The 27,376-nt window shown below is 35.7% G+C and overlaps 2 protein-coding genes across 4 annotated transcripts in view; both read right to left on the reverse strand.

The window, feature by feature from the left end:
- Positions 1 to 11,833, reverse strand: part of WDR88 (WD repeat domain 88) — a 33,638-nt gene extending 21,805 nt beyond the window's left edge. For 2 of the 3 annotated variants that reach the window (XR_010834353.1, XM_013176446.3), the window contains exons 1-8: positions 10,731 to 11,833; positions 10,007 to 10,117; positions 8,554 to 8,642; positions 6,675 to 6,738; positions 6,057 to 6,195; positions 5,562 to 5,691; positions 3,292 to 3,476; positions 1,856 to 1,938 (exon numbers count right to left, since the gene is read on the reverse strand). Coding sequence is in view for 1 of the 3 variants with exons in the window: in XM_013176446.3 (XP_013031900.3) it covers positions 1,856 to 1,938; positions 3,292 to 3,476; positions 5,562 to 5,691; positions 6,057 to 6,195; positions 6,675 to 6,738; positions 8,554 to 8,642; positions 10,007 to 10,117; positions 10,731 to 10,844 (915 nt within the window). In the remaining 2 variants the exon portion in view is untranslated. Of the gene's footprint in view, positions 1 to 1,203; positions 1,236 to 1,855; positions 1,939 to 3,291; positions 3,477 to 5,561; positions 5,692 to 6,056; positions 6,196 to 6,674; positions 6,739 to 8,553; positions 8,643 to 10,006; positions 10,118 to 10,730 lie in introns of all 3 variants that reach the window. The other variant, XR_007165250.2, reaches the window with a different exon arrangement.
- A 147-nt stretch (positions 11,834 to 11,980) lies between these two features.
- Positions 11,981 to 27,135, reverse strand: GPATCH1 (G-patch domain containing 1). The gene is made up of 20 exons (XM_067004202.1): positions 26,978 to 27,135; positions 25,037 to 25,171; positions 24,663 to 24,748; positions 24,055 to 24,215; positions 23,598 to 23,695; positions 23,362 to 23,420; positions 22,784 to 23,026; positions 21,747 to 21,894; positions 21,071 to 21,150; positions 19,860 to 20,064; positions 18,969 to 19,256; positions 18,012 to 18,190; positions 17,575 to 17,702; positions 17,193 to 17,326; positions 16,654 to 16,842; positions 15,759 to 15,959; positions 14,595 to 14,705; positions 14,012 to 14,136; positions 13,489 to 13,634; positions 11,981 to 12,302 (listed from the first exon to the last, which is right to left on the reverse strand). The coding sequence occupies exons 1-20, from the start codon at positions 27,054 to 27,056 to the stop codon at positions 12,281 to 12,283; spliced, it is 2,817 nt and encodes a 938-aa protein (XP_066860303.1). The 5' UTR covers positions 27,057 to 27,135; the 3' UTR covers positions 11,981 to 12,280.
- Positions 27,136 to 27,376: the final 241 nt, after the last annotated feature.

The raw sequence follows: 27,376 nt of genomic DNA on the forward strand, positions 1-27,376 counted from the left end.
TGGGAACAGGCAGCAACTCTCCCCATTTCAAGGGAAGGAAACCAGTGCTGGAAGCAGGCCAAGTCAAGCAGCTGTATCGGATATCCTCGTTTTGACAACAGCAGCACTGCTGATTTGAGGTTAACGGCATTGAGTTGGCATAAGAATAGAGACAGGTTAAAATCTCAAATGATGTGTTTACTCCAGTGAAGGACGTTATTCAGACATGAATGGAATTAACCGATAAAATTCCTAGAGTTTAGGAAGGCACCATGTCATTTTGATAGACTAATGCCACACCTAAGAATTAAATTATAATAGAGGAACAAGTGTATATTTTTCAAGCACAAAGTCAAACATGCATACATAAAATGTAAGCGCTATTTTATAGCAGAATCTTTAAAACATGTTTTTAAATTTAGTTATGAGCACAGAATATATTTATACCAAGGCACAGATACTAAACTGGAATTCTCCATAGTTACAAAGACATTAGCATTTAAACAGATGCCTTCTCATTTTATGGGAAACTGAGTTACTTACAGAGATTGCTGTGAACTGGGAAATTTGCAGTAGTTGTACTACGTAAAGCACCTATGCTGTGGAGAATGTGTGCTGTTACTGTTCAAAAGGTTTAATCACTACAGTTCCAACTGAGGAGGGTATGTAAGCTTACATTTAAGGTATCAGGTAAGGCACAAGCTTTTAAGATCTCCCATACAAAGATGTTATCTTGAATGCAAACAACAGTTGAAATTTATTTTTAAGCTCAAAAGACTTTTAAGGAAAGCAGTCTTTTCTGAGATATGCCAGGTGGGTTTGTTCATGAGTGTTAACTCATTTAACTCATGTTAACGTGAGACTTAACTAAGCCTCGAACAGTGTATGTAGTAAGTCCAAAAAACAAAAAACTCTGTTGAAATCAGATTTTCACAAGACAGGAAAGAGGCAAGGTTGCAAATCTGAACTCTGATGTTATTGTAAGACTTCTATGAAATTAACATTTGCAAAATGCATATGTAAGGTTAGGAACACTGTTAATCCTTTTCTTCGACTCACATCTGATAATTAATTGAAGTCTTGTGGATTGTTTCCACTAAAATAAGAAATGAATGAAAGGTAATATAATACGATATGATACATTTGCAAAAAATAAACTCATGATGGCACGCAAAAAAAATGAAGGTAGGGTGCTCTTTTTTTTTTCATGCAGATATTACTTACCTCCTCAAATTTTGGGTGGTATTACCATGGATCTGAAAGAAAAGAGCAGTCCTAGCTCTAAGCAGGGATAGCTAAATACTGAATAGCTACCTCACTTACAGAATTGATCATCCTATAAAGGACCGTAACATGGCAGACCGTGTCCCAGTCAATACAGGTAGTAATATAAAGTGCGTAACCTAGGGTCTGAACTAAGCCTGACAACCTCAACATTAGTATTTACAGTTTTTGGAATGCTCCCCTTGTAATGTACTATTTTCTGCGGACATATGCAAGCATGTAAACATAAAGCCATACACAGTATGGCATTTTACAATTAATATATGCACTATCCAGACTCTTGTTACTTGCTAGAATAATCTCCTAAAACATAAGCACAACTCCATTCATATAATTATTAAATAAATTTGTTCTTAAAAAAAAAAAGTAATAGCATATCAGTAACTGACTTTACAAAGGTAGTGTCTTTGTAGGTAATTGTGTAAAAATAGATTGTTCTGGCAAATTAAATCACAGAAATCCACAATATATTCCTGCCTATATCTGGAAAGGATGGGCAAGGGTATCTGGTATCAAAATACACAATGCTTTTAAAAGAGCGACACGTTTTAAACCTTCTCATTAAACTACTGATCAAACAAGACCTCAGTACCTTTAAGCTTAGCTTTTTATAGCCTGCATCTGTTTCCCATATAGCTATAGTTTTGTCATATCCGCCAGACACAACAAGTGATGCTGAAATATAAAATCAGAATACTATATTATATATTTGCTTTGTCATACAGACTAATAAAAGAGACTCCTTCTAGCAGTGAGTCAGACTTTGTTAATAAAATTTAAATGACGAGCTATTAGTCATGCTTTAACAAGATATTAAAAATTCCTTTTGGCTATTTGTTGCTAATGTTCTTGGTTTTGTAAATATAAAACATAAATTTAGTAAACACACAAATGAGTGGAAATAGCACATGAAATTTTTATTGTCTTAGGAAATCAACAAGATACTTTGTTTAAAAGTTTAAATATAGAGAATATTTTCAGAATTGTTTGGTCAACTCTGAGTAAAAACAAAATACTAAGGAGTTTAGCATGGAAAGCACGTTTTTAAATTCCACCGTTCATAGGCCTATTTGCATTTACATGTCCTCAAAACACACGTAATTTTTCCCCCTACAGGGTTGCTATTTATTTATATGAGCAGTCTAGCTGAGAAGCCACTGTTTGGTTATGCCTGCAGATTGATCAGGCGTCAGCAGTTCAGGAGTCATCTTTACTAAGTATTCAGATGTGAAGTTGCAAACAAGTTGGAAACAGCCAATTAGATCACAATGTACAGAAACTGGTATTAGTCCATTGCAGTGAAGAAAAGAAAATCTGGAAATAGCAGTTTGCAATAACACAAATTTAATGTTTGTGGAGGGACTAGCAATGGACTGTGATCTAGTGAAAGTAAGGGAACAAAGGCGGTAGGAAATAGCTCTCCACTACCTCCACTCAGATACAGGTAAACTGGGGAGTCTGCTTCTCCCTCCTTTTCTCCTCCATTTTGCCCAAGCATCAAGGAGACATCAAGTGCCATGTACCAAATTGTCTTGTATAACTCATAAATATTTCTACTTTGAAAATAGTAGTTTACGTGCTCCATCAATGTAGCCATGAAGTTTTTCAGAAATACATTACTGGCATATATTGTTTGCACTATGAAGTAACTTTAGGGGGTACTTCATTACAGATCAGTACAATATTCACTGAAAATGGTGTTTAAGAGCTAATATTAGGAGAATATCTGCAAGTGCTAAGTTAATCTTGTAGTAGTATTGTGCTTTTATTCCTTTATGGTCTTTTATTATCTCTTGATGGGTACATCAACTAAGCAGTGTTCCAGTGCCTGAAGTAGTGGTTAAGACAGAAAATAGACCATCAACTTCAATTTACTCATTTACATGGACATCGTTTTCTCATAATTAAATATGTTATCTTGGAAATCACAAATGACTTCCATGATTAGAGTGGTCACTTGTGGTTCATCTGATATGTGACATACATAGATATTGAGATACACCACGTACCGGTATGAAGATAACTCACCATCTTGGCTAAAAACACAGGAACTAACAGAACCCTCATGTCCTTGGTTCAAGGAAATAGGTTCATGACATCGAAATTCTCCTGTCTTTATATCCCATATTTTTAAGCTTTTGTCCCAGGATGCTGTGCACAAGTAACGACCATCAGAGGTAAAGCAGCAATCTGAGATAGCATTGCTGTGTCCCCTGAAACACAGATAAAAATACCAGAACAGCGAGGTTTGGTAACCATTATAAACCATTATAAACCATTATAAAGTGAATTTTAACTATATGAATAGTTTTGTAAAGTTTCCAGAGCTGCTTACAATCCCACAGCCAGCATGGGTTTAAATCCCTTATTTGATTAAGTCATTTTTCAGGTGTGAACCCTGTTTGTTCAGCGGCAAGTGATCAGTTTCGTTGTTGTTGTTGAACACAGATTAACAAAAAGCTGTTTAGCAATTACAACACAAATACACTTTATTAAGAGTAAGTTACCAAAAAAGCCACTCATAAAAAAAAAAAACAAAACAGCATGCATCAACCTCTACATACTCAGAAGAAAAGGATGGATCAATTCTATATTGAAATCTAATTTTGGAAGCAGTGATACCCATGGGAAAAGAAATCTGGAAGTTCCAGAACTGGATGAGAATTCTAGGGCTTTCTGAAATCTACAGTGGGGAAAGGATTATGAGCATCTTTTACAGGAAACAGTGCTGTTGTCACTGTGATTTAAAATAAATATTATTACAAAGTTCCATATTGAATTTCCCATCCAAAGTAATTCCTAATCTCTCAAAAGACAATTTTATTACTGTTTAATGGCAGTCTTTGTTTATTGTTTTTATAATTCAAAGCTAAATTAGTTGAGTTTATTTAAAGACACTGATAATTTTAACAGCTGATTTAGTATCTGTTGTTGCACGCTTTCTTCTTAAAATGATAATAATACCCTATACTGACATCATTTTTTGATATAATACTAATTTCATTGAGAGATATACGGGTTTAGCATGGGAAGGCTCCAGAGCTCATATTAAGCATAGCTGCTGGTACTGGGCATGACATTCTCCAAAAGTAAATAGGGACAAATAATCTGGAAAAGCAGTATCTAAACTCAGAGAATGGCTATAATTGGTTCACTGTGAAAATGTAAGTATATATTGATAGGGTCCACAGCATCTGTTTTGAATTCATTCCTATTTCATACTTCCATTAACAATGTAGATAATGAGATAAAGAGATATGGAAAGAAGCCTAAGAGGGTCTGCAATTACAGGAGCAAATATTAAAATTCAAAATGACCTTCACAAATTGAAGAAATGATGAGGAAAATAAAGGGTTATAATAGTCTATACAGGAAACAATGCTGTAGTCACTGCAGTTTGTGAGAGTGTTACAGTATTTTAATCCATTATCTAGTCTAAGGGCTTGTCTGACCACGTCAGTTTGGTCAAGTCTGACATTCAAGAGTAACATACAAATAATGAACTGCACAGATAAAGGGTGGGAACAATAGTCTCTCTATCACAGTCCTGCAAAAAGGATGTGGCAAATACTGACTCATCTTCATCATCATGTTTTCAAAAAGCAAGAATAAATCACATCCAATATGTATGATGAACAGAGGTATACTCTATGAATAGTAAGTAATAATACTTTTTTTTCTAGTTAGAGGGAATACTGTTTGCATTATGGGGCCATATAATTCAAAAAAAATGTGGACCCATTGTAAAGATATCTGAGATGTACAGCAAAAACAATCAGAAAACGAGGAAAGAATAATTAAATATTAAACGAATAAGGATGGTTCTGTCTTCTGAAAACATGAGTCAGTAGATATAACAAAAGTTCTTGCACATGTATTCAGAAAACAAGAGAATAATCTGTTCTCCATGTCCGAAATGGTTCTAAAAAGAAGCATGGGAGTTTAAGCTGCAACCAAAATAATCCAATTTAGGAAAATTCTCTGTATTAGTTTTGCTTCACTCCATTATGTTTTTTAAAGACTTCATTAGTCAACAATTATAAATTTTTCCTAATTAGTAGAAATCACAACCAGAAGTTTATACTTCGTATTATATTGCATATACTTATTCCACTATATGTACTTGAGGACCTAGAAGCACTAAAAAATAGCACTAGAAATGCTTACAGACATCAGAATACATTTTTGTTCAACTATTTGCATCAGGAAGCTTGAATGGTAATTTTAATCATGCTTTTCCATAATTGTCAAATATGCAAATAATACCATGCATAATTAATAATAGTATTGTTTCTTACTCATTAATGGTGACTAAGGTGGATCGAGTTGTCATATCCCATAGCTTTATGGTCTTATCGTATGATACTGAAGTCACTCTTTGGTTATCCGGATCAAAACAGCATCTCGTGATCGTACTTCTGTGATGACCTATGCAAAGACACCCAGTGGGACGATTACTTCTAAGGACTGCACGCAGTGCTAGGAGCTGATTCAGGAGTGGTAAAGTCCCTGACCTGCAGTCTTGAGTGGAAGCCTCATGGGACTGAGCTCTCACTAGTTAAATTATATCCAAAGGGAAATTATGCTTCAAAAAAAGAATCACTGTTGGTCTAATTTTGGCCCTATTATCTCATTTTATAAACCTACTGTGAAAAATGATGGGCTTACTATCTTGCAGATAAGCTTATTTTGCCTTTCTCACATAAGGGTATTTGAACTGAGCTAATTATTTTTTCTTGTAAGAAATAGAAAAAAATCATGCATAAACAAGATATAAAAGCATTAAGTCTTACCTTGGACATGTGCTACCACTGTTGCACTTACTGCATCAAAAACAAATATGGCATTACCTTTGTCTGAGCCTGATACCACATATTTACCATCCCATGAGATATTGCATGAAGTTACAATGCCTTCATGTTCTATTGTCCACTGAAGAGAAAAAAGGTTTTAGAATTATGCTGGAGGATTAGAGATAAAACTGTATAACAGCAGACTTTCTATAATCTGTAAGTACGCTTGGAAGGAAGGGCTTTGATATTACTTTATTTTGGTGAAAAGTGATAGAAGTATTTATAAACAATTTTTCTATTTTTACATTAGCAATTAATTTAAAATTAGACATGGACACCCTGTTCAAATCCTAAAAGTTAATTTAATCAATCTTAAACATATCTTCTGAGACAGGTTATTATTATTATACCCATTTGTATCTGAAAGAACTGAGACGTTCAATGAATTAATCAGTATCAAAACTAGGACTAAAAATTAAGCCTACCTAGCCATACTGTATTGTGCTAACAAATAATGTTTATTTTTTAATTTTATTAAAAAAAAAAGAAAGAAAAAAAGAATTATAGCTGAATTCTACAGTTATACCTTCTGCAGGATGTATTCAAAAAGATACCTACAAGCATTTTTCCTGTTTCCATATCCCAAGCCTTGACAGTGTTATCATAGGATGATGTTACCACTCTAAAAATGACAATGAAAACAGCACTCAATGTTTTCATTTTAAAGGAAGTTATTTAGAAATAAATGACAACATTTAATTCTGACAATGATTTAACATCCTCATATCCACTAATTTAAAATAGATTTTTAAACACAGCAGCAAAAATTATTGCCTACCTTAGTGTTCGCTTTTTAAAAGGATTATTTATATTTCAGATAGAAACTGATAATAAAAATATTATCTACGCAATTTTCAGTGCAAGCAGTCAACTCAATTTCATTTAATGCATTACAAGATATTTAATTATTTCTACCTTTAGAAAAAAATAAAGCCATTATAATGTCTTTCTTTAATGAATGTGAGGTGCTCGTGTCCCTAGATAGTTGGGGCTTTTTTTGGATTTTCAGTAGTTATGTTGCTGGGTAACCCTCTACCAAAGACACTGCTCTGCACAAACACAAAGCCACATTATACAACAAAGCTATTCAATGAAGTTTACTAAAAGAGACAGATTTCCATGAAATGGGAGGTCAACAATTTTTCCCTCACAGTTTTATTAGAAAGATGTCCAAATACCTGAAATAACATTTATAATTAATGTCACTGGATAGGACAAATTTTTTGAGTACCATTGTGGCATTTTAAGTTAATGTCACTTCTATACATTTCACCCAAGAAACTTTACATTCTCAAAACTAAAAACACAATTGTGTTAGTAAACCTATTTTTATCCAATATGTGCGTTTTTCCTGCAATCAGCACAAACTCTGCTCCTAAATGGAAACACTTAACACAAAAGACCACATGAAGGTTACCAATGGGTAGCATGTTCAATTGGAAGGTGGTTTCCAGAGCCAATGGTATTTTACTTGCTGTTAGCAGTATTCAAAGATGTAGACAATGGCAACAGGCAGTGTAGCACTTACACTATTCAGTGATCAAAAAGGTGATTAGTCAAATCTCTAACCTGATAAAGACTGATTTAAAGTACAACTTAATGATAAAATACGCCAGAAATAGTACCCATGGAGGCAATGCATAACCTATTTAACCAAGTATTAATATATATTGCAGTTGTCTTAATTATCATGCCCATAGATTGACACTGGATATGATGCATTTCTTCTGGAATTGACTTGACAGGCTTAATGGAAATGTTATAGAATATTAATAAACAATACACATAGAAAAGACCTCTTATGACCATATAAAACTCACCAACAGGTGAACCCCTGAACCGTGGCTAATTCAATGCTGTTCTTTTATACAAATAATACATGTTTACATACCCCTTTCAGAACATAGGGCATAGACTTCCAGCTCCATATAACTCAAAACCAGTATTAGATACGTTTTTTGCCCTAAAAGAAGTCACGATCTATCGGACTTTTCCACCATACATTTAAGACAATGAAAGATTCACATTTACTCCATTGGACACCAAAGGAAAAACAAAAGATTTCAGAGCTCCTGTACAAACTGTAGGTGAGATCAAGATGAGATTTATGGCAGTTTGAGTGGATGAAGGAGTCTGGCAGTAAACAGACTGCTACTAGAGTCTGGGCAACATAAGGGAAAGTGCAAGGATAGAGAGAATTAGGAGGAATATATGAAGGAAGAGAGATGTAAGACAAAGTGATAATGGAGCAGAAAATTAAGCAAAAAAAGTTTGATTCTGATGTAATAAAAGTTAGGAAACCATAGAAAGGATTGAAAAACTAACTGATTTGTTTTACACCTTGTACAAAGTGTTTCCATGTGCAGTGAAATTTAACCTTGAAAACCACACAAATTGTCACGCTATATTTGTATAAATTGCGATAGCAAATAGTCACCTTCTGTCATCAGGACTCAAGTTGCACTCAGAAATTGGGGCTGTGTGTTCTTCTTCAAAAACTCGAACAGGAAAACCTTTGGCAACATCCTTGAATAAATCCAAAGTAGTTTGATTAGGAAGTGCTTTGCTAAGATTGTGGAAAAAATACAGATCAACAAAAAAAAGAAAGAAAAAAAAAAACACAAAATAAAGCTTGTGAAATAAGCAAGGTTAGTCTTACTTGTATTATCTAATCTGAAAATACAAATTATAATTTATTCTTGCAATATGTTTCCCAAAAGTCAGTCATGAGTATCATTGGGTTCAGCCACTGACAGTCATTCTCATCAGTACTGGCACACCAAGCATTTTCTTGCATTTCACCACTCTGCCTATATTTATCTGCTTCTACATCAGCCTTGTCCAGGTGTTGGTGTCAGGACTGTCTTTTTGTTTTGTTTGTACTGAACCAACCAGAAATCCCTTGCTGAACTACCACAGTACAGATAAACAATTAGACTGCAAAGATTATAGAAACAATGAAAAGTTAGCTGAAGTAATGATGAATACTGTCTCACACCCTAACAGCGGTTTCCTCTGCTCCTACTGATACTCCAGCACCAGTTAAAATCCTATGATCAGCCTGGCTTCTTCCACCTCAAATCATTCCCCTCTCCTTCACATATAGCATCTTCCTGGGTCAATTATATTTCTGTAGAGAAATCTGTCTCTCTCACACCAACATTCAGAATTCCTACTTACCATCTTTGATTTATTCTTTGCTTTTTTTTTTTTACCTCCCTTGTTCACAAGAAAGTTGATGGGTGATTTTTATTTTTTTTTGTTGTAATGAAGGCCCACTTAATTGCCTTCCATCTTAAAAACAAATAAACAAACATAAAACCTTGTCTTCAGTCTTCCAGCTGAATATACTGGAAAAATATTCAAAAATCATTCATTTTGAACACTTCCTTATACAGTGGCGGTGATGTTCAAACACGTAAAATTTGGTTATATTTCCTTAAACTCTTTGTTAACTCTTTTCCTACATGCCTAACTGCCATTTAAGAACGTCCTTAAGGCATTCTCTAAATTTCTGTGCTTAATTCCTTTCATACACAAACATACATTTATCTAACATAACCATTGACACCTCAGAGATCTACCTTTCTACTTACAGCCCAGTTCCTTCTGTCCATATAAAAATCTCCGACTCAGACCACAGGCAAATAATAAACTCCCTTCATTGCATAGGTGTTTTTACATTCATCTTTGATACGTGAATTAAATTTGGCAATTCTGACTATCCCTCCCTTTTTTAAATATGAACTGTCAAGTCTAAGAGCTAGAGTTGCTTCCTTACAGGGACTTTCACTTCAAGGAGCTATTTCACCTATCAGTAGCAATACCATTTTATGGAATTACCAAAACTGAATGTGTTGTTTTTTGTCATTGTTGTATTCATAACATACCCAGAGCTTCACTGTTCTGTCATAAGAGCATGAAAGTATTTTTGTGTCTTCAGAGCAAAAATGGCAGGAGCTCACAGTATCGCTGTGTCCTCTTAAAATTTTGTATTGTAGCTGTAAACAAATAGAGCAAAGTTTAGGAATACTTTTCTTTGAAATCATTTTTGACAGCTTCCTCCACAAGAGGGAGCATTAAAACAACGACCGGAGCAGAATTTTTAGGCTCCACTTATGTGAGGAGTTCACGTCCTTGCCCTGGTGCTGGGCTACACCTGCTTTCACAACCACCTGGTCGAAAAGAAATGTTGCTGGATTTGATTGTTCTGGAGGGAAAGAAGCTGTTTTTGGTGGTGGTGGTTTATTTTCCCCAATTCCTCTCTCATGCAAAGCAAGTTTTATTTTTAAATTTTGTTAAGTCTCTCTCAAGTCTTTCAAAACCCCTGAAATGTTTCATTGATCTTGGCCCATCAAACTGCAGGACTAAAGGTCTCAGGCTGCGCTGTTTAGCCAAAACCGCTAAAAATGTTATGAAAGACGTATTTTGAAAAGGCTTTTCTTCAGTCAGTTGGGACTATGACTGTCTAGCACGCGTTTTCGTGCACTAAACCATCCCCAAACCACCTGCCCTAAGGGTTAACCACTCGTGAAGCAGCGCGGAGCTCTCCAGCCCTCAGCTTGCAGGAGCCCCGACTATGCTGCTACGCAGAGCCTGCCGGCCCCGGCCCACCTGCGCCGTGGGCTCCTGGTCGCCCCAGCGCCCCGCGGCTGGGATCGCCTCCGGCTCCGGCTCCGGCTCGGGCTCCAGGGCCAGGGGGTCCCCGCGGCTGCCCCCCGCCGCCATGAGGCCCCGCGCGCCGCCTCAGCAGCCCCGCGGCGGGAGCCCGCCCCCAGGCCCGGCCCCGCGGCCTCCTCCGCGCGTCTGTCAACGAGCTTACTCTCACGTTTTCGTTGCATCCTGAGGTGTTCGACTTTACTTTTACAACCCCACGGGTTGAGCCTACACAAGACTATTAACCACCTTGCTCTCATCAAGAGCTGCCACAAAGCTGTGGACAATGAATAATTCTTATTAAGTCAGTCACCAAAGAACTACTATCTCCAACTGTGAAAGTCAGTCATGAAGAACTACCATCTCCAACCATGAATTTCAGTTTTTATTCATACGTTTCAGCAGGAATGTTGGTTTGGTTTCCTGTACACGTGGAAGGAGAGGTTCTGTGTGTCTCTTAACAGTCTCTTGTAACAGCCTCCTTTTTCATGGGTTGTATTAAAATAACTCTGCGAGATGACAAGCATTTTTTAAATGTACTGTATGAAACAAAAAAAAAGTGATGTTTTAATTGTAATTACATAACATTGCCAAATAATGCAGATTATAATTAGAGTACTAATCTGGTACTAAGGTATTAAGGCTAATGGAACCTTAATTTCTGTCAATGTGACAACTTATTAGTTTAGATCTGCTTCAGCAAATGCAATACATAATTAGGAGACATAAAAATAAATTCAAGTACAGCCAGATACTGGAAAACTGCGATCTGAATTTCTACATTAGACTCAAAAAAACAGAAAAAAAAGAAAAAAATAGGCATACCCAATGCAAATTTTACACTTAATTAAGTTAGGAAATTAAAAACTAAAGCAGACAAAAAATTACCCTCCAGCATTAGAATAAAATAGAACAGTTCAGGTGGAAGGGACGTTCAAAGATCAAGTCCAGCTGCCTGACCACATCAGGGCCACCCAAAAGTTAAAACATTACTGAGCACATTGTCCAAATTACTCTTGAACACTGACAGGCATAGGGCATCAACCACCTCTCTAGGAAACCTGTTCCAGCATTTGACCACCCTCACAATAAAGAAATTTTTTCCTCATGCCCCCCTCTGAACCTCCCCTGGCACAGCTTCGTGCCATTCCCACACATCCTGAAAGATCTAATTTAGAGGTCTTAGGCAATGACTTACTGTACAAAAATGATTTGTAATACTTAGTTTATTAAAATACCGTGTTTTGTGTTAATTAAAACAGAGCCTGCAATATTTCAGACTATGCTTTACAGAAGGAGTCTTTTTCAACATTCCATAATCCTTGCATTTCAATCCTATGAAGCATCACAAAATAAACATATACGTGTTTACTCTCAGACAAATTCAATATGAATACAGTATCTACAATGCTTCAAAGTATACAATACGTAACTGATCTACCATCATGGAGGAGATCAAAAATTTGAGATTAAAAGTCACGCAGCACTGAAGAAAACAAGCTACTTCTTCAATACTGAAGTTGTTTCAATCTAAAAGAGAGAAAGAAAACAGACTGAATAATTACATGCAACATTCAGAATATGTAATTACTTGAGCCATTTCTTAAACCATACGAAAGAAATATATGAGATAAAAACATTTTGCCACAGTGTTGAAGAAAAAAAAGCAAAGGCTATGAAATACCAGCTTGTACAACAAAGTCAAACTGTTCTGTACAAAATGCACACAAACATACTTTGGCTATTTAGAAATCAAAAGGAAAAGTACCTTGGCTTTTTAATACAAAAATACAAATACACAACTGAATCTCAGTTCCAAAGAAATGGAAGGCCCAGACCTTTGCAATGCTGCCTTTTCCCCTTTGTACATGCCCATTCCACTTAATAGCTAGACCACAATAATTTGCCAGGATATCTAGATGAGATACTTCAACAAATCTGTAGAGACCTGTCTTTCAGCTAATAGAAGTTCCAAGAGAATCCAACGTGGTGACTGTTCCACATGGGATGCTTTTTAACTTGACTATGACCTGAACCAGATGCAGTTACTTTTGTTTGTAGTTTACTTCAGTGTTAAGTTACAAACTGTTCTTTTTCTATTTTCACATCTCTGCTGGCAATATGTTTAAGTCTCTAGTTTACAAAAATCTAACACCACAGTTTAGATTTAGAAGACATGTACACGAGTCAAGCATCATTCTGCTTGCTTCACTGCTCCTTGCTGAAGCACAGAATTATATTAAGTATCAATGCCACACAGTAGATCTATTTGAATTGGTTCTTTTGCTGATTATCAACAAGACTCAAAACATTCTGAAGCAGATATTGGTTCTAATGTTTCCAAGTAAAGACAGTAGACAAAGTAATGGAATATGACTCACCATCTGTACTTGTTCGATTTTTAATTCATTCAAAATTAATTCCACAATATCAGTTATATGTAACTGTAAATTCCATTAACTCGCACAGAACTGTTTATTTAGTGCCCTTTATCTCAAGAGGCTTCCATCCTAAAATTGATTATCCTCTACCTTAAGATACCTAGTATTTGTTTAATAAAGAGAGGAAACATTACAAACTAGCAGGCTTTAAAACATAGAGAGACTGGCTGATCCATATTTGCTACAAACAGCTTTACTAAAATGACACTTCATAAATTGAGGTTTTAGTTATCCACTGGAAAGTTTGTAAATGTTTCAGTCAGCTTTCTGTTTACCTTTTTAGAAGTTCTTTGGGTGACAAGCCTGTGGTATCTATATCACTAAGGCTATCACTGCTGTCTGTAGTATCTGAGCTGCTGTCTTTTTCTGATTTTTTATTTTTGTGTTTTCCTTTGGTTTTGTGTTTCCTACGTTTCTTCTTCTGTAAAAAGGAAAAACAAACCCATATTACGCTACAGTTTCATTTTGAAAGAGTTGGTTTATTCTGAAAGGCAACAACAACAACAAAAAAGCAAACATCTCTAAAAGTTGATTTCAGTGTAGGCTCCGAGCTTAATTGAAACAGGACATTTACACAACATTAAACTACCCATAGTATTATCTGCAGTCACATTCTATATATGGGAAAAGCATCACCCTAGTTAGACAATTTACTATTCTAAAGTTCCAGTCTCAAAACATCTGAGAAAACACTTGAGTTGCTCCAGTCCCAGTATGTTTATTTTCTAGAATGTAGAAGAAATCACGAGAAAATTCAAGAGGCAGATCAAAGAATCAGTAAACTGTTTAGTTAAATACCTTTTCCTTTTTATGTTTGCGTTCTCTCTTAGTCTTCTGTTTCTCTCTGTTCTTTTTATGTCTTTCTTTTCTACTAGGCCCTGGAAAACTTGCTGGCATCGCTGTTTCTTGTTGCCGAGTAGGACCTAAAGCACAAAGCACATGCAGAAACAAAAGGCATGAACAAAAAAGGTAACTTAATTATTACTTTCTATATTAATCTAATAAGCTGCTTTAAAAGAAAAATTTAAGCTTTCAAATGGATGTGAAATGTCTAAAAATTCTAACTGTAACCTCCTTATTGTAATTAAAGGACTTTGCAATCTATCAATAAATGAATTACAATTCTCACCCTGTATCTTCATTACATTTTTTTTTAACACTGCCTCTATGGAATTACAACAAGTTGGTACAGGCAAAAAAGTTCCTCCTAGTCTGTCATAGCACGACAACAAAGTCTTTGTTGATGCCAGTTTGACATAGTGCACGCATTTAAGAGGTAAAGTAGCTATTCACAAACATTTATTAAAGAGAAATATCATACATCAAATATCTTACATCTTCAACATGCAGAATTCATATACAAGAAATCTATAGAACCTACCAAAAGGAAAAGCTGGGGGCAACTTTGGTCCAAATTCCTCTGCTGCATCCAGTTCCTGCTTTGAAGCAGGCAACAAAGAAACACCAGGCTCAGCTTTAGCAGACACGTTGTCTATGAAAATAAAACAAAACAAAGACTTCTTTATTCGAAAGAAAAAAAACATTTTTGTCAAGAAATGCTGAAAAAAGTTAAAGCAGACTTTCTAAAAACCTCTAAGAAAGCAAACTGATTCGCATCTTATATCTCTGTGAATTGTCTTGGCTAACTGCATAGTTGACATCCTGAAAGACTGCAACATATAAACATATATTTTTAATTCAAAATCAACCTTTTATACAATTACAATTTACTTACTATCCAGTACGTTTGCTTTTATGTAATAAGGTAGTATTACTTTTACACTACTTGGCACAAAAAAAAAGACTCTAGATCTATAAAGTTCATAAAAACTAAAAGTTAGATGTTAACAGAACCAACTGTGAAAGAATGTAAAAGTTTTTTCACTGAAAGCTAAGTATATTGTACATTTTGTTAATTTAATGACAATCTGAAAATATAGAAACATTTTACAGTCCACTTATTGAATTTTAGTAAGGTAAAAGATCGGTCTTCTCCCTCTCTCATAGAACTATTGTGACAACTTTTATAACTAGAATACAAATAAAATGCAACCTTCTGATGTCCTAGTAAAATTATTTTTAACATTACATTTTACAGGAGTGTCAGTATTTAGAAAGTGACTTTATTAAATAAATGCATACTATTTATTTCTGAACTTGTCAAATATCCACCATAAGATAGGAATAATTTATTAGGTTATCTTATGACTTATTATAAGTATAAGTTTCCCTGTATGTCCACCCTTACCTTAGATGTTTTTCCCCCCTCAGATGTTTTTCCCCCCCTCACTGATTAACAAGAATGTTCTATAGGGCAGTTTGCTTGTAAAATCTACGCAAGACACATGGCAACATGAATAACACTAACATGCAAGGTCTTATTCAGGGCTGTACTATTCACATTTTCTTCATGCCTAGATAGACCAATGCCAGATGAGCTGCACGAGAGTACAGAACTGTCCTAGCAGTCCCAGAGTACTTGATTCACAAAGGATTTTTTTTTTTTACAAGATGTTTATAAAAATAAAGATGCATCAAGTACTACCTTGTACATTAGATGAGGAACTGTCTGGTAGATTAACTTGCTTAGTGGTTTCTGAATCTGTTACCGAAGTAGTTGGTTGCTGTTCTTCTTCACTCTCTTCATCAGAGGAAGAAGATTTTTCATCAGAGGAACTCACAAAGATGGCCTTAAATAAGTCCATGGATGGTCTGCTTTCTTCTTCTTGATCTTTATCTTCATCAGCTACCTGCAAAACAGCATAACAAACCATATTTAAACACTAAAGAAACTAAAAATCTGGTAAGTTGAGCAATACAGCAAGTTCAAACATTCTGAGATGTATTTACAAAATAATCACATATCACAATAGATAGGCCAAAACCTTGAAGCACTGCTAAACTCACATCCTCTAAAGAGTACTGCAATTTATGCTCTACTCAGTTGAAAATAGATCCCAAGATATTAGAAATTCTTATTCATTAGTTCAAACTTCTCTTATATGCTACTCAAAGTAAATTTGTTCAAAGGGGAAAACATCACTTTTCTCCACAAAGTAGACACCCACCTCTACTCAAAGCAGAAAAAAAATACATATACTCTGTGTCCGTGACCAAAGTGGGTGTAAGGGACTGAATTTAACCCCCCCCCCCCCCCCCAACTGGGAGCTAAATTTTATCTTTTCTTGAGCTGCTACTTAAAGTACAGATAGTCATACTTGCTGTTCTTGTATGTTGTGAAAGTTTTACCTCAGAGTTATAAACTCAAAATTCTTCCAAGGGCAATCTCACTTTCTCTTTGCTTATCCTGAGTTGGCCCTTCAGCAAACGGGTCTGTGTTAAACCAATACATATACTACCAACATTATTTCAGGGTTGCCTTTACGTTCCAAACACCACTGTGAACCCACCTCACTACGAAGAGTTTCACTTTGTTCCACATTCTTCTGTTGCTGGCTCTGGTGGCTTCTGCTGAAGATCAGCTTTTGATTTAGATTCTTCTGTTGTTGGCTCTGGTGGCTTCTGCTGAAGATCAGCTTTTGATCTAGCAAGACTAATGAATTCACTGATAGAATCTTTTTTCTCCTTTTCTTTATCTGATACATCCCATCTAGAAGGTTTCTTTGGTTCTAAAAAAGTCCCAAACATTCAAATCAGTTGCATGCTAAATCATAGTGCATTTTATGACCTACTTGATTTTAAAATACTCTGCTTTTTCAGTATGGTTTGGTGCTTTTTAAATCTTTTTAATGAATATCTAACCTATAAAGGTGTTCTAGGTGGAAACAATTATCATAATGATGCTGACTTTTTATGTCTGAATTGAATTTATTGCATTTATTTTCAAATTTCATGTCTTTTTTCTTTAATTAAAAATAAAATATTGAATTTATGGATAAATTCATTCTCCATAACAAAGACAGATATTTCTACACCATTACCTCATAACTACATGAATAAAATAACAACTATAACTTACTGCTGAAACTGCTATTCTGTTGTTTTTTTTCATTTGTTTCTTGAGTTATAGATGTGGTAGGCTCAGGCAGAGTTAAAAAGTTAAATACAGAATACTTGTCTCTCTTCACTTTTGGTAAACCAACAATGGAAGAACTATAGAGAAATAAAAAAAAAATTATTATTTTCAACATAGAAAAATAAGGCCTCAAATTATCTACAACAAGCTACAGTAGTCCTTAAAATGCATACTATTTTCTCAGAAGTGATTTCACCATGTTTAATGAGGCCAATTAAAACACTGTAAGGTTTTAAAACATCAAGCCAATTTTTCAAAAGCATATGACAAGCTGTCAGAATTTTAAAAAGTGTTAAAAATAAGTATCTTTTATCAGTCATCTTACTTGGGATATGGATCAGGAACATTAAATCTTTTGCACAACAGCTTTTCAGGGTGCCATTCAAACTTGTCTCTGGTGAGTTTGCCAAACATCTTCATCTTCACAGCAGTTTCCTTATCATCAATATCATTCTGAAAAAGTCAAAACATTATCTGCTAGATAAGTAACAACTTACTGAATTAACTTTTGAATTAACTTACTGAATAAACTGAATTAACAGGACAACTGTCCTGTTGTCACACTAACAAATATTTCAATGCAGATTAACAAATCACTGCTTTGTTTGCAGCAAACGTTTTCAAAGGTTTACCTAACAGAAGAGCAAAAAAACATTATTGATGAGGTATCTACAAAAGTTTTAAAGAAAGAGAATTTTGAAAGTCAGGGTAAAGGCAACAAACATAACTTCAGTATACTAAAAAGACCGTAACAGCATATACCTCCTGGTCCCGAGGAACTTCGACTTTGTCAACATCATCTTCATATTTGGCCCGGGTAAACCTGGATGACAGGGTTGAGTTTGAGGACTTGTAGAACATTGCTGCACGGAAGAATTCCTCTTGTTCTCTTCCTCGTTCCCATTCTGTCATAGTTGGGTCTAAATGACGTTCTAATGTATCTACTATAAGTTAAGGAGAGAAGTAATTAGCAGAAATTAAAGCTTACTTAAATTAGCTGCTTTTCAAGCAAGCAAGAAAAAATAAGATAATATGCAAGCATCCCCGCAGGTATTTAATGTGCATTTGGTTTAAAGACAGTATTAATCTCAACTGTATTATTAAAAATTACTGTATGCTATCATTTTACAGCCACAAATTCTTCTAGGAAGAAAAATTCCAAATCTAATTGACAGTAGTGTCTGTCGGAATATCCAAAGAACATGCAAAACAAGCTCTGACAAGTGTGAACTACTTCACTCACTTTACAATTCCTATTTCCTCCAGAAATGTAGCGTGTGGCTTTTCTTTTGATTTTCCCTCTCTTATTTGGGAAAAAGGTGAAAGAGAGAGCCAAAAATTGCTATTCTGCTGTGACAATTGCTTTCTTTCTGCCTGTATAGGATCTGTCAGCTTTACTCCTCACAAAGACACAAACTAAACGAAACTGCTTATTCCATGCATAGTTTACAGCACTGGCAAAAGCTGAAGTCTACTTTGCCAAATGAAAAAAAAATAACCTGTTTCCTAAGCAGAACATGCTTTACAATTTCACTTCTGCTACAGCAAAGTATGAAACGCAATGCCTAAAGTCAAGTCTTGCTAACACTTAAACTGCTAAGCAGTTTCACTGAAGTCAATACAACTAAATGTCATAAAAAATTTCTTAAACATTGCAATAGTGTTTTTTTTTTTTTGGTCCACAAAACTAAAAATGTCAGGATTTCTTTCCTTAGTTACCTTTTTCTCCTTGTTTAAGACTTTTCACAAAACTTTCATATCTTTTTTGCTTTTCTGGATCTTTTGCAAATGGCTTGAAGTCACTAGAACCAGCATTTGCTATCTGCCCCCCCAACAACATTTGCCATTTTTGAAAAGCATCATCTGGGGAGGCTGGCTGGAATCTGCTATTCCGTGACTGCTGAGGCAACGTTTTGGCTTTCATTTGTTGTTCAGATGCTTGCTTCACTTCTTTGAGCCTCTCTCTATCTTTCTCAGACAGATATTCCAAAACAGAACGAGCTGGACCTAAAACCAAAAGAAGTAGTAACAAATAAGTAGAAATGAAAAATTATTACAATTATTTCTGACCCTCCAGTGGAGAAGAAAGCCTACACATATACACATTCAGAGAAAATACTCTTAAGCTACAACACAGTATAACAGCAGAAATGGCAAATGAAAACCAGTGGTCACTATTGCATCTTTTATGCTATTTGCCACATATTTACATATTACTTTGTAAAATTTACTACTGTAGATATAAATGCCATATTTACAAGATAATTTTTAGTGAATTTCCACGTATTTCAATGACACCTCATTTTTACAGAGAAAAATGTCAAAACTCACAACTTACTACATTATGAATTCATAAGGCCACTAAAAAGAAACATCTAATCCTATGCATGCTTTTCTTCTTTAAGACTTAAGTGCATGAAAATGCAGGCAGATACATCAATAGTTCATCTGTAGAAATGGAAATGGACAATGACAAGGTATTTTGGCTGAACAACTAGATTTACTATTTTTACATTAGAAAATAGTGTTCAAGGCTAAATCAAAATTTTATTGTTATATAAACGATTTGGGGACCTAAAAAACAAGCAAAGGTGTGATATCTATCAATACCTTTCAGAACAGTCTCTCCTAGTTGTTCCCTCCTCTGAGACGCATTCAGTGCATGCCTGCTTTGCTGTGTCGTGTCACTACCAAGTTTTCCAGTTGATTCCTCTAATGCCTTCTGTAAATGGTAGTTTTCATTCCCAGCAGCTATTACAGGTCGAAAGTAATGGACTGGTCTGTAATTTCGTGGCAGATCAGGTGGCAGATAAATCTTTACAGAGAAGTGGGAAAAAAAAAAAAACAACACAACAACCAAAAGCAAGATACAACTTTGTATTTAACCCTTAGAAATGTTTCAGAAAGGTCACCTCAATCTAAAAATTCCTCAATTTACAACTAACAGTAGAAAGAGACATCACAAACTACTGATTATTTTAGACCGAGTCAGTAAGTGGCACTGTAATACAAACATTTGGAACAAATTGTTCTATTGTTAATAGATAACAGTTATTCTATATAGGAAAACACACACATCAAGAAGCAGCAAATATAAACCAGTCTTAATACACATGGCTTTAATTTGAGTAAATGCTCTTGATAATGCTCATAAATTACTCTTCTAAAAACAGAATTCACATATATTTAGTCAGTTAATTGAATAATTGAGTACTTCTGTGCTTCATTTATTTTCATGTATTTCAAATTCCTTTTCCCCTACATTTTGCATGCAAGTTTCAAAAGGTTACCCCTCTGCCTCTTATACAATTCGATTTTATATACCATGCAAACTTGCTTCCTTTCTTCATTCACAAAAGGACCTCATCACAAAACTCCATTCATCATTCCAATTTATGCAAACATGCATGGAATAAAAGATACAAAGCTAAGAATAAAGCTAACAAACTAACTTGTCGCCAAAATAGTGAAGTGGACGAAGTTTGGGGACTGATTTTTACAGAAAACTGGATGTTATATTTGGAAGATCTAAAAGCAGATGTGCATTATTTATTGAAAAGTTAAATCAAATCACTCCTCCAACTTTATTCAAAATAACAGTAAGTAGTGTAGAAAGTATTTGCTCAAGGCCTGTACATGGGCAAAGTTTAAATTAATCCATTAGTTTCACAACTTCCGCATACCCAGCTGTCTTTATTGCTTACCAGAACTTCTATTTCTAAGAAAATAAAAAAACATTGAGCAACAGTAAAATCCATATAGCACAGGTCAATTTTGCTTTGGATGTTATTCTTATTGCAAAAATGTCAGTATCTGCTTACCTTGTTTGTAGCTGATGACTTTGATGCCAAGGAAAAGCCCTCCAAGATTTTTCCTATATATTTAACTTCTGTGTCAGACCCTACAAATGACCACAGAGTTGGTCAATATTTAAAACATGCATGTTTGACAAAAAGCATTTTTTCCTGAATATTTTACATTTTGCAGTACATTTGATAGAACATGACTGGAGTACTGGAGTTGTTTGTGTATCACTTCGTATCAAGAAGTGCTCTAGGAATTGCTGAAGTATTCCATGAAGTTAGAAGTTGCACTAAAAATACAGCAGTATCAAGACAAAATTTACAAATGTTATTATTTGAAAATAAGCAAGTCTATCTAAAAAAAAAAATATCTTTGCAAGTATTAGATCATATTTTGCAACTATAATTCATAATCTTCTTTACTTCGGTGGAATTGAATGCCATATTTCACAAAGCAGCACATACTGTCCTTTTAAAGTATAATTTGGGTTTTTAGTCTAAATTAGGATTAGTGTAGGACTTTAAAATTATTTCCAGAATTGGAACACATGAATATTGCAATACGACTAGACGAAGCTTCAGGTATCACAACTAGAAGATACCAATCCATTTGAAATATTTGGAAGAGAGAGACTACCCTTATGTGATGCTTTGAATACAAATCACACTCATTTGTTAGAACTACAGTTCTTACTTTTTTTGGATTTATACTGCTTTGGTGCTGTCCAGCCATACAAGCCATCTCCAGGTTCTTCATCTTTTAGAACCGTATCATATTTTGACAATGTTTCGGTTGCATAAATATCATCATCTTCCTCCTCCAAAGCTCCTACACCAAAAGCCTGTAACATATTTTAAATAAAAGTAATGGGAATTCAAAAATGTGAAATTATTTTTGGTTTAAGTCACATGATAGAACACATCTACATCTGTATCTATCCATCTACAGTATGTAAGGTTACAGTATGTAAGGTGCCCTATTTTTTTTTATATATATATATATATATACACACACACACACACACACACACACATACTAGGAAAAAATGTACTACTACATAAAAAAAAAACAAGTGGTGAAAACTGGAGGGGAAGAAGCAACTATATTCCACTTACTCCACTCCCTTAGCAGGAAGGGATATTAAGTTTGGTCTGTACAGGGTGAGGACAGCAGCCTAATTCCAGAGGTAAGACTTACAGTTTATGTGAAGGTTAAGCACTCAAAACAAAACAAACAAAAACAACAACAACAAAACATAAAACAGCACAAAAAAATCAAAAAGTATATAAATTGACAGCACTCCTATGTAAGAACTACAAATACAATGGAAGGAAGCAAAACCCCTCTAACTGGCAGATTCAACACTATTGAAAGGATTCAGTAAAACTCACAAAAAAAAAACTAAAAACATATTGAACATCAACTTTCTCTAATCAAAGTAACACAAGCATTTTCTCAATCCAATCATTCATTGAGTTCTTTTTACATTTCTCTCTAACACTATCAATAAATGAAACCAGTTAAGAGTTACAAGGATTTGCCCTCATCTTCACATTAAAGAGGTTAACAAACAGAAACAAGGTACTCCTAATCCTGTTTTCAAACCATACTTAAGGTTTCTTACAATACAGTGTCTACAGTGACTAGGTGCCTTCCACAAAGAAAAAAAAAATCAAAAGTTATTTAGATTTTATTACATTACTAATAAAATGCATTAAGCAACATCTTACTTGGCCTGTGATACCTAGTTTTCTTCCTCTATTGTGTTGCAGATCACCAAGTAAATTACTTGGGTCTTCAGAACCCGGAAAAAGATTAACATGTTCTCTTCCAGATACACCAAACAAAGCTTGTGTGGGGTCCAAACCCTTATAGCCAAGTCCATGGACATTCTCCTTTGGAGTCAAATCTACAGGCATTACATCTTTCGGTGCAAACGTCACATTCTCTGGCTGGTATTCATCTTCTTCATCCTTGTACAATAAATGTATGTAAGAACAACTATGAATAAAAGAGTTTTGTACATTTAGCTTTTACAATATTTAGTTAACATAAAACTAGGCAAGCTTGATTTTCCTTAACTATATATGAAACTATTTTTGAACTACACCTGCTTAGCTAGCAAAAGAATAAATTTTGTTACATTCAATCTTTTTCATAATAAGCGTAATAAATATTTACGAACAACAAAATTTGAAATTGCACACTAAAGTGCTGGTTAAAAAGCATCTTTTTTTTTTTTAAAATGTGTGTTGACACACAAGTTATTTTTATGTAAGTCAAGAAACAACTTTTGCCTGCATAATACCTCAGAACCTTCCGACAGTCCAGGTGGTAATGCACAACCATATATTTTCACTTCAGGGTCTGTAAGAAACATAATAGCATCCTTACTAAATTTCTCTAAGATTAAAGAAACATATTAAATAAAATGAAATCTTAAAATGAGCTTCTTAATGGGTCTAACTATCTAGTTAGACTAATATTGATCTAACTTGAATGCTAACTTTCTATTACTGAGTTCAGGAACTTCACTGAACTTACCAGGTTTCTGCCTACATGGCTTTCTTTTGACTCGCGGTCCTATTCCTTGTCCGTCTTTCCAACCCATTTTTCGCAACAGTTCAACACCAATTGTTATTCTAAGAAGAAAACAAAAGAAAACAAAAATAAATAAAAAAACTCAGACCACAATTTTAATATTCCTTGAAATATAGTATATAACAACACCATTTGAAAATATGTTTTTGAACCATACTTTCAAATCAAATCTGAACGCATCAACATTTAAGTATATGCCGTATCCGTCTGTAAGTGCTCACCTAGCACAAGTCTGCACATACAAAACAAAAATCCAGATGGAGGCCACTCTGAAAATGTAAAACTGCAGAGCTTTCATTCTCTTTCATGAATTATTTTAATCAAACATTACTTGCCTTAGCAATAAAACACTTGTAAGTGAATGAAATTGCTTGATTAGCTTTTATTTAAATTTACTTACTTTGATGGTCCTATTAAATCATCAAATGCAGTAGTTCCTGGAATGGCAGCAACTACTCCTGCAATCTGTCTAGCTTTTTCTTTTATTCTGTCTTTAGCTTTGGATGCAAAATCATCTGTGGTTGTAATATCTTTTGGTGCTATCCCAAATTCACTAAGATCCTAGAAAATATAGACAAAACAGAAAAAAAAATTACATTAAAGAAATCTTTTTTCCAGTTTTTTTCTTAAAGGTTAACTTACTGTAATAGTAAAGGAAAGAAAACAGGATGTGGCCCTTATATATTGGCAACATTTTTCAAGCCATTTATATGTTTGATTTTTGAGTAACCCGAATGGTCATATTTCAAACAGTTTCAAAAGCATTTATATTTTCTCATAAAGTGAAAGGTTTGAAGGGTTTTTTTGTTTTGTTTTGAATATCGAGATTATGAGAGCTTCCTAGGTGTATCAGTGAAACATCCTAAAAATCTAGGAGTGTAACACTGTATTCATGAAGTAATTTTAAAGTTACTTTAGTTTTGCTATTTAAGTTCTTTTTTCATGGCCTGAAAAACTTGCAGTCATGGCAACTACTTCCAAAAGAGATGTATTTATTTCTAAATGTACCTCTTCATCCATGAAGTCTTCTGGTCCAAGAATGGTTCTGTCTGCTCTCTTCTGCCGTGATGATATAAAAGCTGAAGGAGTCCATCCTTTTAAGAAAGTAAGCCATTTAAAGTAAGGTACTGTAAACAACAACGTAGTATTTAAAAATAATTCAAACATTTCAACCTTACACCACCTTAAGGATATATCACAAGAACATCTATAAAACTGCAGTGCGAGAACTGAAGGGGAAATACCTTCAAAAATACTGTTCCGACTACTTACAGAATAACAAACAGTAGGAAAAAAATGCTTCATGACAGTTAATTTATTTTCTCTAATGTTATATTACAATAATCATATAACCCTTCCCAGATGACAGAAAGATATCTGACCTTCCTTTGTGCCAACAGTGTTAAAGTAACCAGCAGAGAAACCACCAGTAAATGCTCCATGAAAACGTTGATATCGTCCCTTTGCGTCTTTAACAGTCTGTTCTTGAAGAGGAACTGGCTTTTTGAGTCGTTCACCTACAATCAGATAAACCACAAAACTAAGTCACAACACTGCATAAAGAATGGAATCTCTACTTAGTCCAGAAGCCATTTCTTCCCTTGCAATTAAGAACTAGGCTGAACAGCAGGCACCCTAAAGTAAAAAGCATCAGCAGTTTACACTTATTCCCACCCTACTTTAAACATTTGTATACATTGTTAATGCACACTGCCAGAACAAAAGCATGAAGTGTTCAAATAGAAATTCTTACTAGGTCTGAAAACACTTATTTTCCTGCGGTCAGACTAATAAATTATTTGTCTGCTTAATAACCTCTCTAGTCTGTAAATATTTCCCCTATATATCATAGGGGCTTAGAACTACTCACAAAGCTCTAGAAAGGTTTGAAATGCTAAATACTTACCACTCAGATTCTCCTTAGTATTGGTTGGTATGGTTAACATACGCAACTTTTTTATATAACATTTTATATACTGAGAGTAAAAATCCTACCATTATAAACTTTCAACGGAATCTTTTATTTGACTCACAAAAGATAACACGCAAAGTAAATAACATCCATGAAGAGAAGCTAATGAAGCTTCTTACGTACACAATGTTAGTCCACATTCAACCTTCTGAAAGAACAAGGGATTCAAATGTATTTTATGGTGATAAGGAACTCGCAGGTTCACAAGACCTAACCAATTTCGCTTTTATACAAACTCATTCATGCACATAATACCATTATTACTATTTACCGAGAACAGAAGAGTTCCAGGCTTGGCAGAAAATAATATGCAATATTACGGTTTCTCTAAGGATTAACCCACTTAAACTATTAGACCACTATTTGTCAGAGATTTCTTAAAGAAGCACTTTTGTTGACTTAAACCAAGCTACCCCCAATATTACACATTAATATTAAAAATGGGTGATTTGGGCCTGATCTCTTCAGGCACAACTCCTGGCAAAATATTCTACAGAAGCTACATAAAAATATGCACCTATGAACACCACCATACCCTGTGAGGCTTCAGTTTCTAAAAACTGAACATTTATTTGCAGCTACCTATTGTGACATTGACAGGAAGAAAATTAACTTTAACAGGAAATAAATTATTGTTAAAAATTGGTAGTGTCATATTTAACCCTTGGATAGGGCAATCTTTAAAGACATGGCGGATTTTTATGAAGTGAGTCTTTAACGTCAACAGAATGGCTATGATACTTCAAGTCTAATCTGGTTTGCAAATCACAAGGTATTTTACTGTTTTCATTTTTTTTGCTATCATTAATGATAACAAAAACAAAGGATGGTGGTTCCTAAGAAACAACAACGATCTGCTACCTTCACACAGCATCCTGGTGCTTTCAAACCTCCGCCAGGCAACAAAACTTCCATCTTTATTATCAGGCGGCCAGCCCCAAGAATAACAATCACTGACCGCTGGTTTTAAAATTTTAGAACTAACACCAGCTGGGACGTTACAGAAACACCAGAACCACGAAACTCAGCTAAAGGGTTTTAAAATTACACGGAAGGCCAGCTCTGCTCGTTAGGTGTGCTACAACAGCCGGGGCCGGCAGCCTCCGGGGGCCGTGTGGGGCGCCCCAGGGGCGGCGGGCAGGGGGAGGCAGCTCTGCCCTGTGCCCACAGACCCCAGCGCTCCCGGCTTTGAGGGGACGGGAGCCGAGGCCGAGCCGAACCGGGCCGGGCTGGGCCGCTCCTCCTGGGCCCCTCGGCAGCAAGGGCCGCAGTACTTGTCTCCGGGTCTCCTCCCGGCCCGCAGCCCCCGCAGCACGGGGAGAGGCGCGGGACGCCCCGCCGGGTTCCTTACCCTCCTGCAGGGGCTGCAGCGCGGTGCCGTAGCTCACCAGATCCTCCTCCTCGCTGTCGCTCGAATCCGCCGCCGCCATCTTGGCACCACGGCGGCCCGCGAGGGCCAAGGCGGCGCCACGGGAGGCGGCGGGGCCGGGGCCGGGCCCGCCTCCCCTCGCCCCGCGCCTCCCCACAGGCGGGTCCCGGGTGTCGGCGCCGGCCCTCGCCGCTCGAGGTCCCCCCAGAGCCACCCGGGTGTTTCAGCGAGGTTGTTTTCAGACAGGGCTGCCGGCTTGGGGAAGGCTGTGGGGAAAGGGAGAAAAGGCTGCAGTGTCTTGTGTCCGAAGCGATGGGCTGAAATGTCGCTTGGTGTCTTTGGCAACTACTAAAGCTAAAAAAGAGTCAAGCGCTTGACATA

The sequence above is a fragment of the Anser cygnoides genome, chromosome 12, assembly GCF_040182565.1.
Source record: "Anser cygnoides isolate HZ-2024a breed goose chromosome 12, Taihu_goose_T2T_genome, whole genome shotgun sequence".
NCBI classification, from domain to species: Eukaryota; Metazoa; Chordata; class Aves; order Anseriformes; family Anatidae; genus Anser; species Anser cygnoides.

Bases quoted from the DNA above. Each gene is read 5' to 3' on its own strand.
- GPATCH1 (XM_067004202.1), bottom strand. From the start codon at position 27,056: ATGGCGGCGGCGGATTCGAGCGACAGCGAGGAGGAGGATCTGGTGAGC. The intron at 20,065-21,070 runs GTAAGCAGATAC...TTCTCTGTAAAG, and splicing joins AGTCATCAGCTACAAACAAG to ATTTATCTGCCACCTGATCT. The intron at 18,191-18,968 runs GTAACTAAGGAA...AACTTATAGTAG, and splicing joins TCTTAAACAAGGAGAAAAAG to ATACATTAGAACGTCATTTA.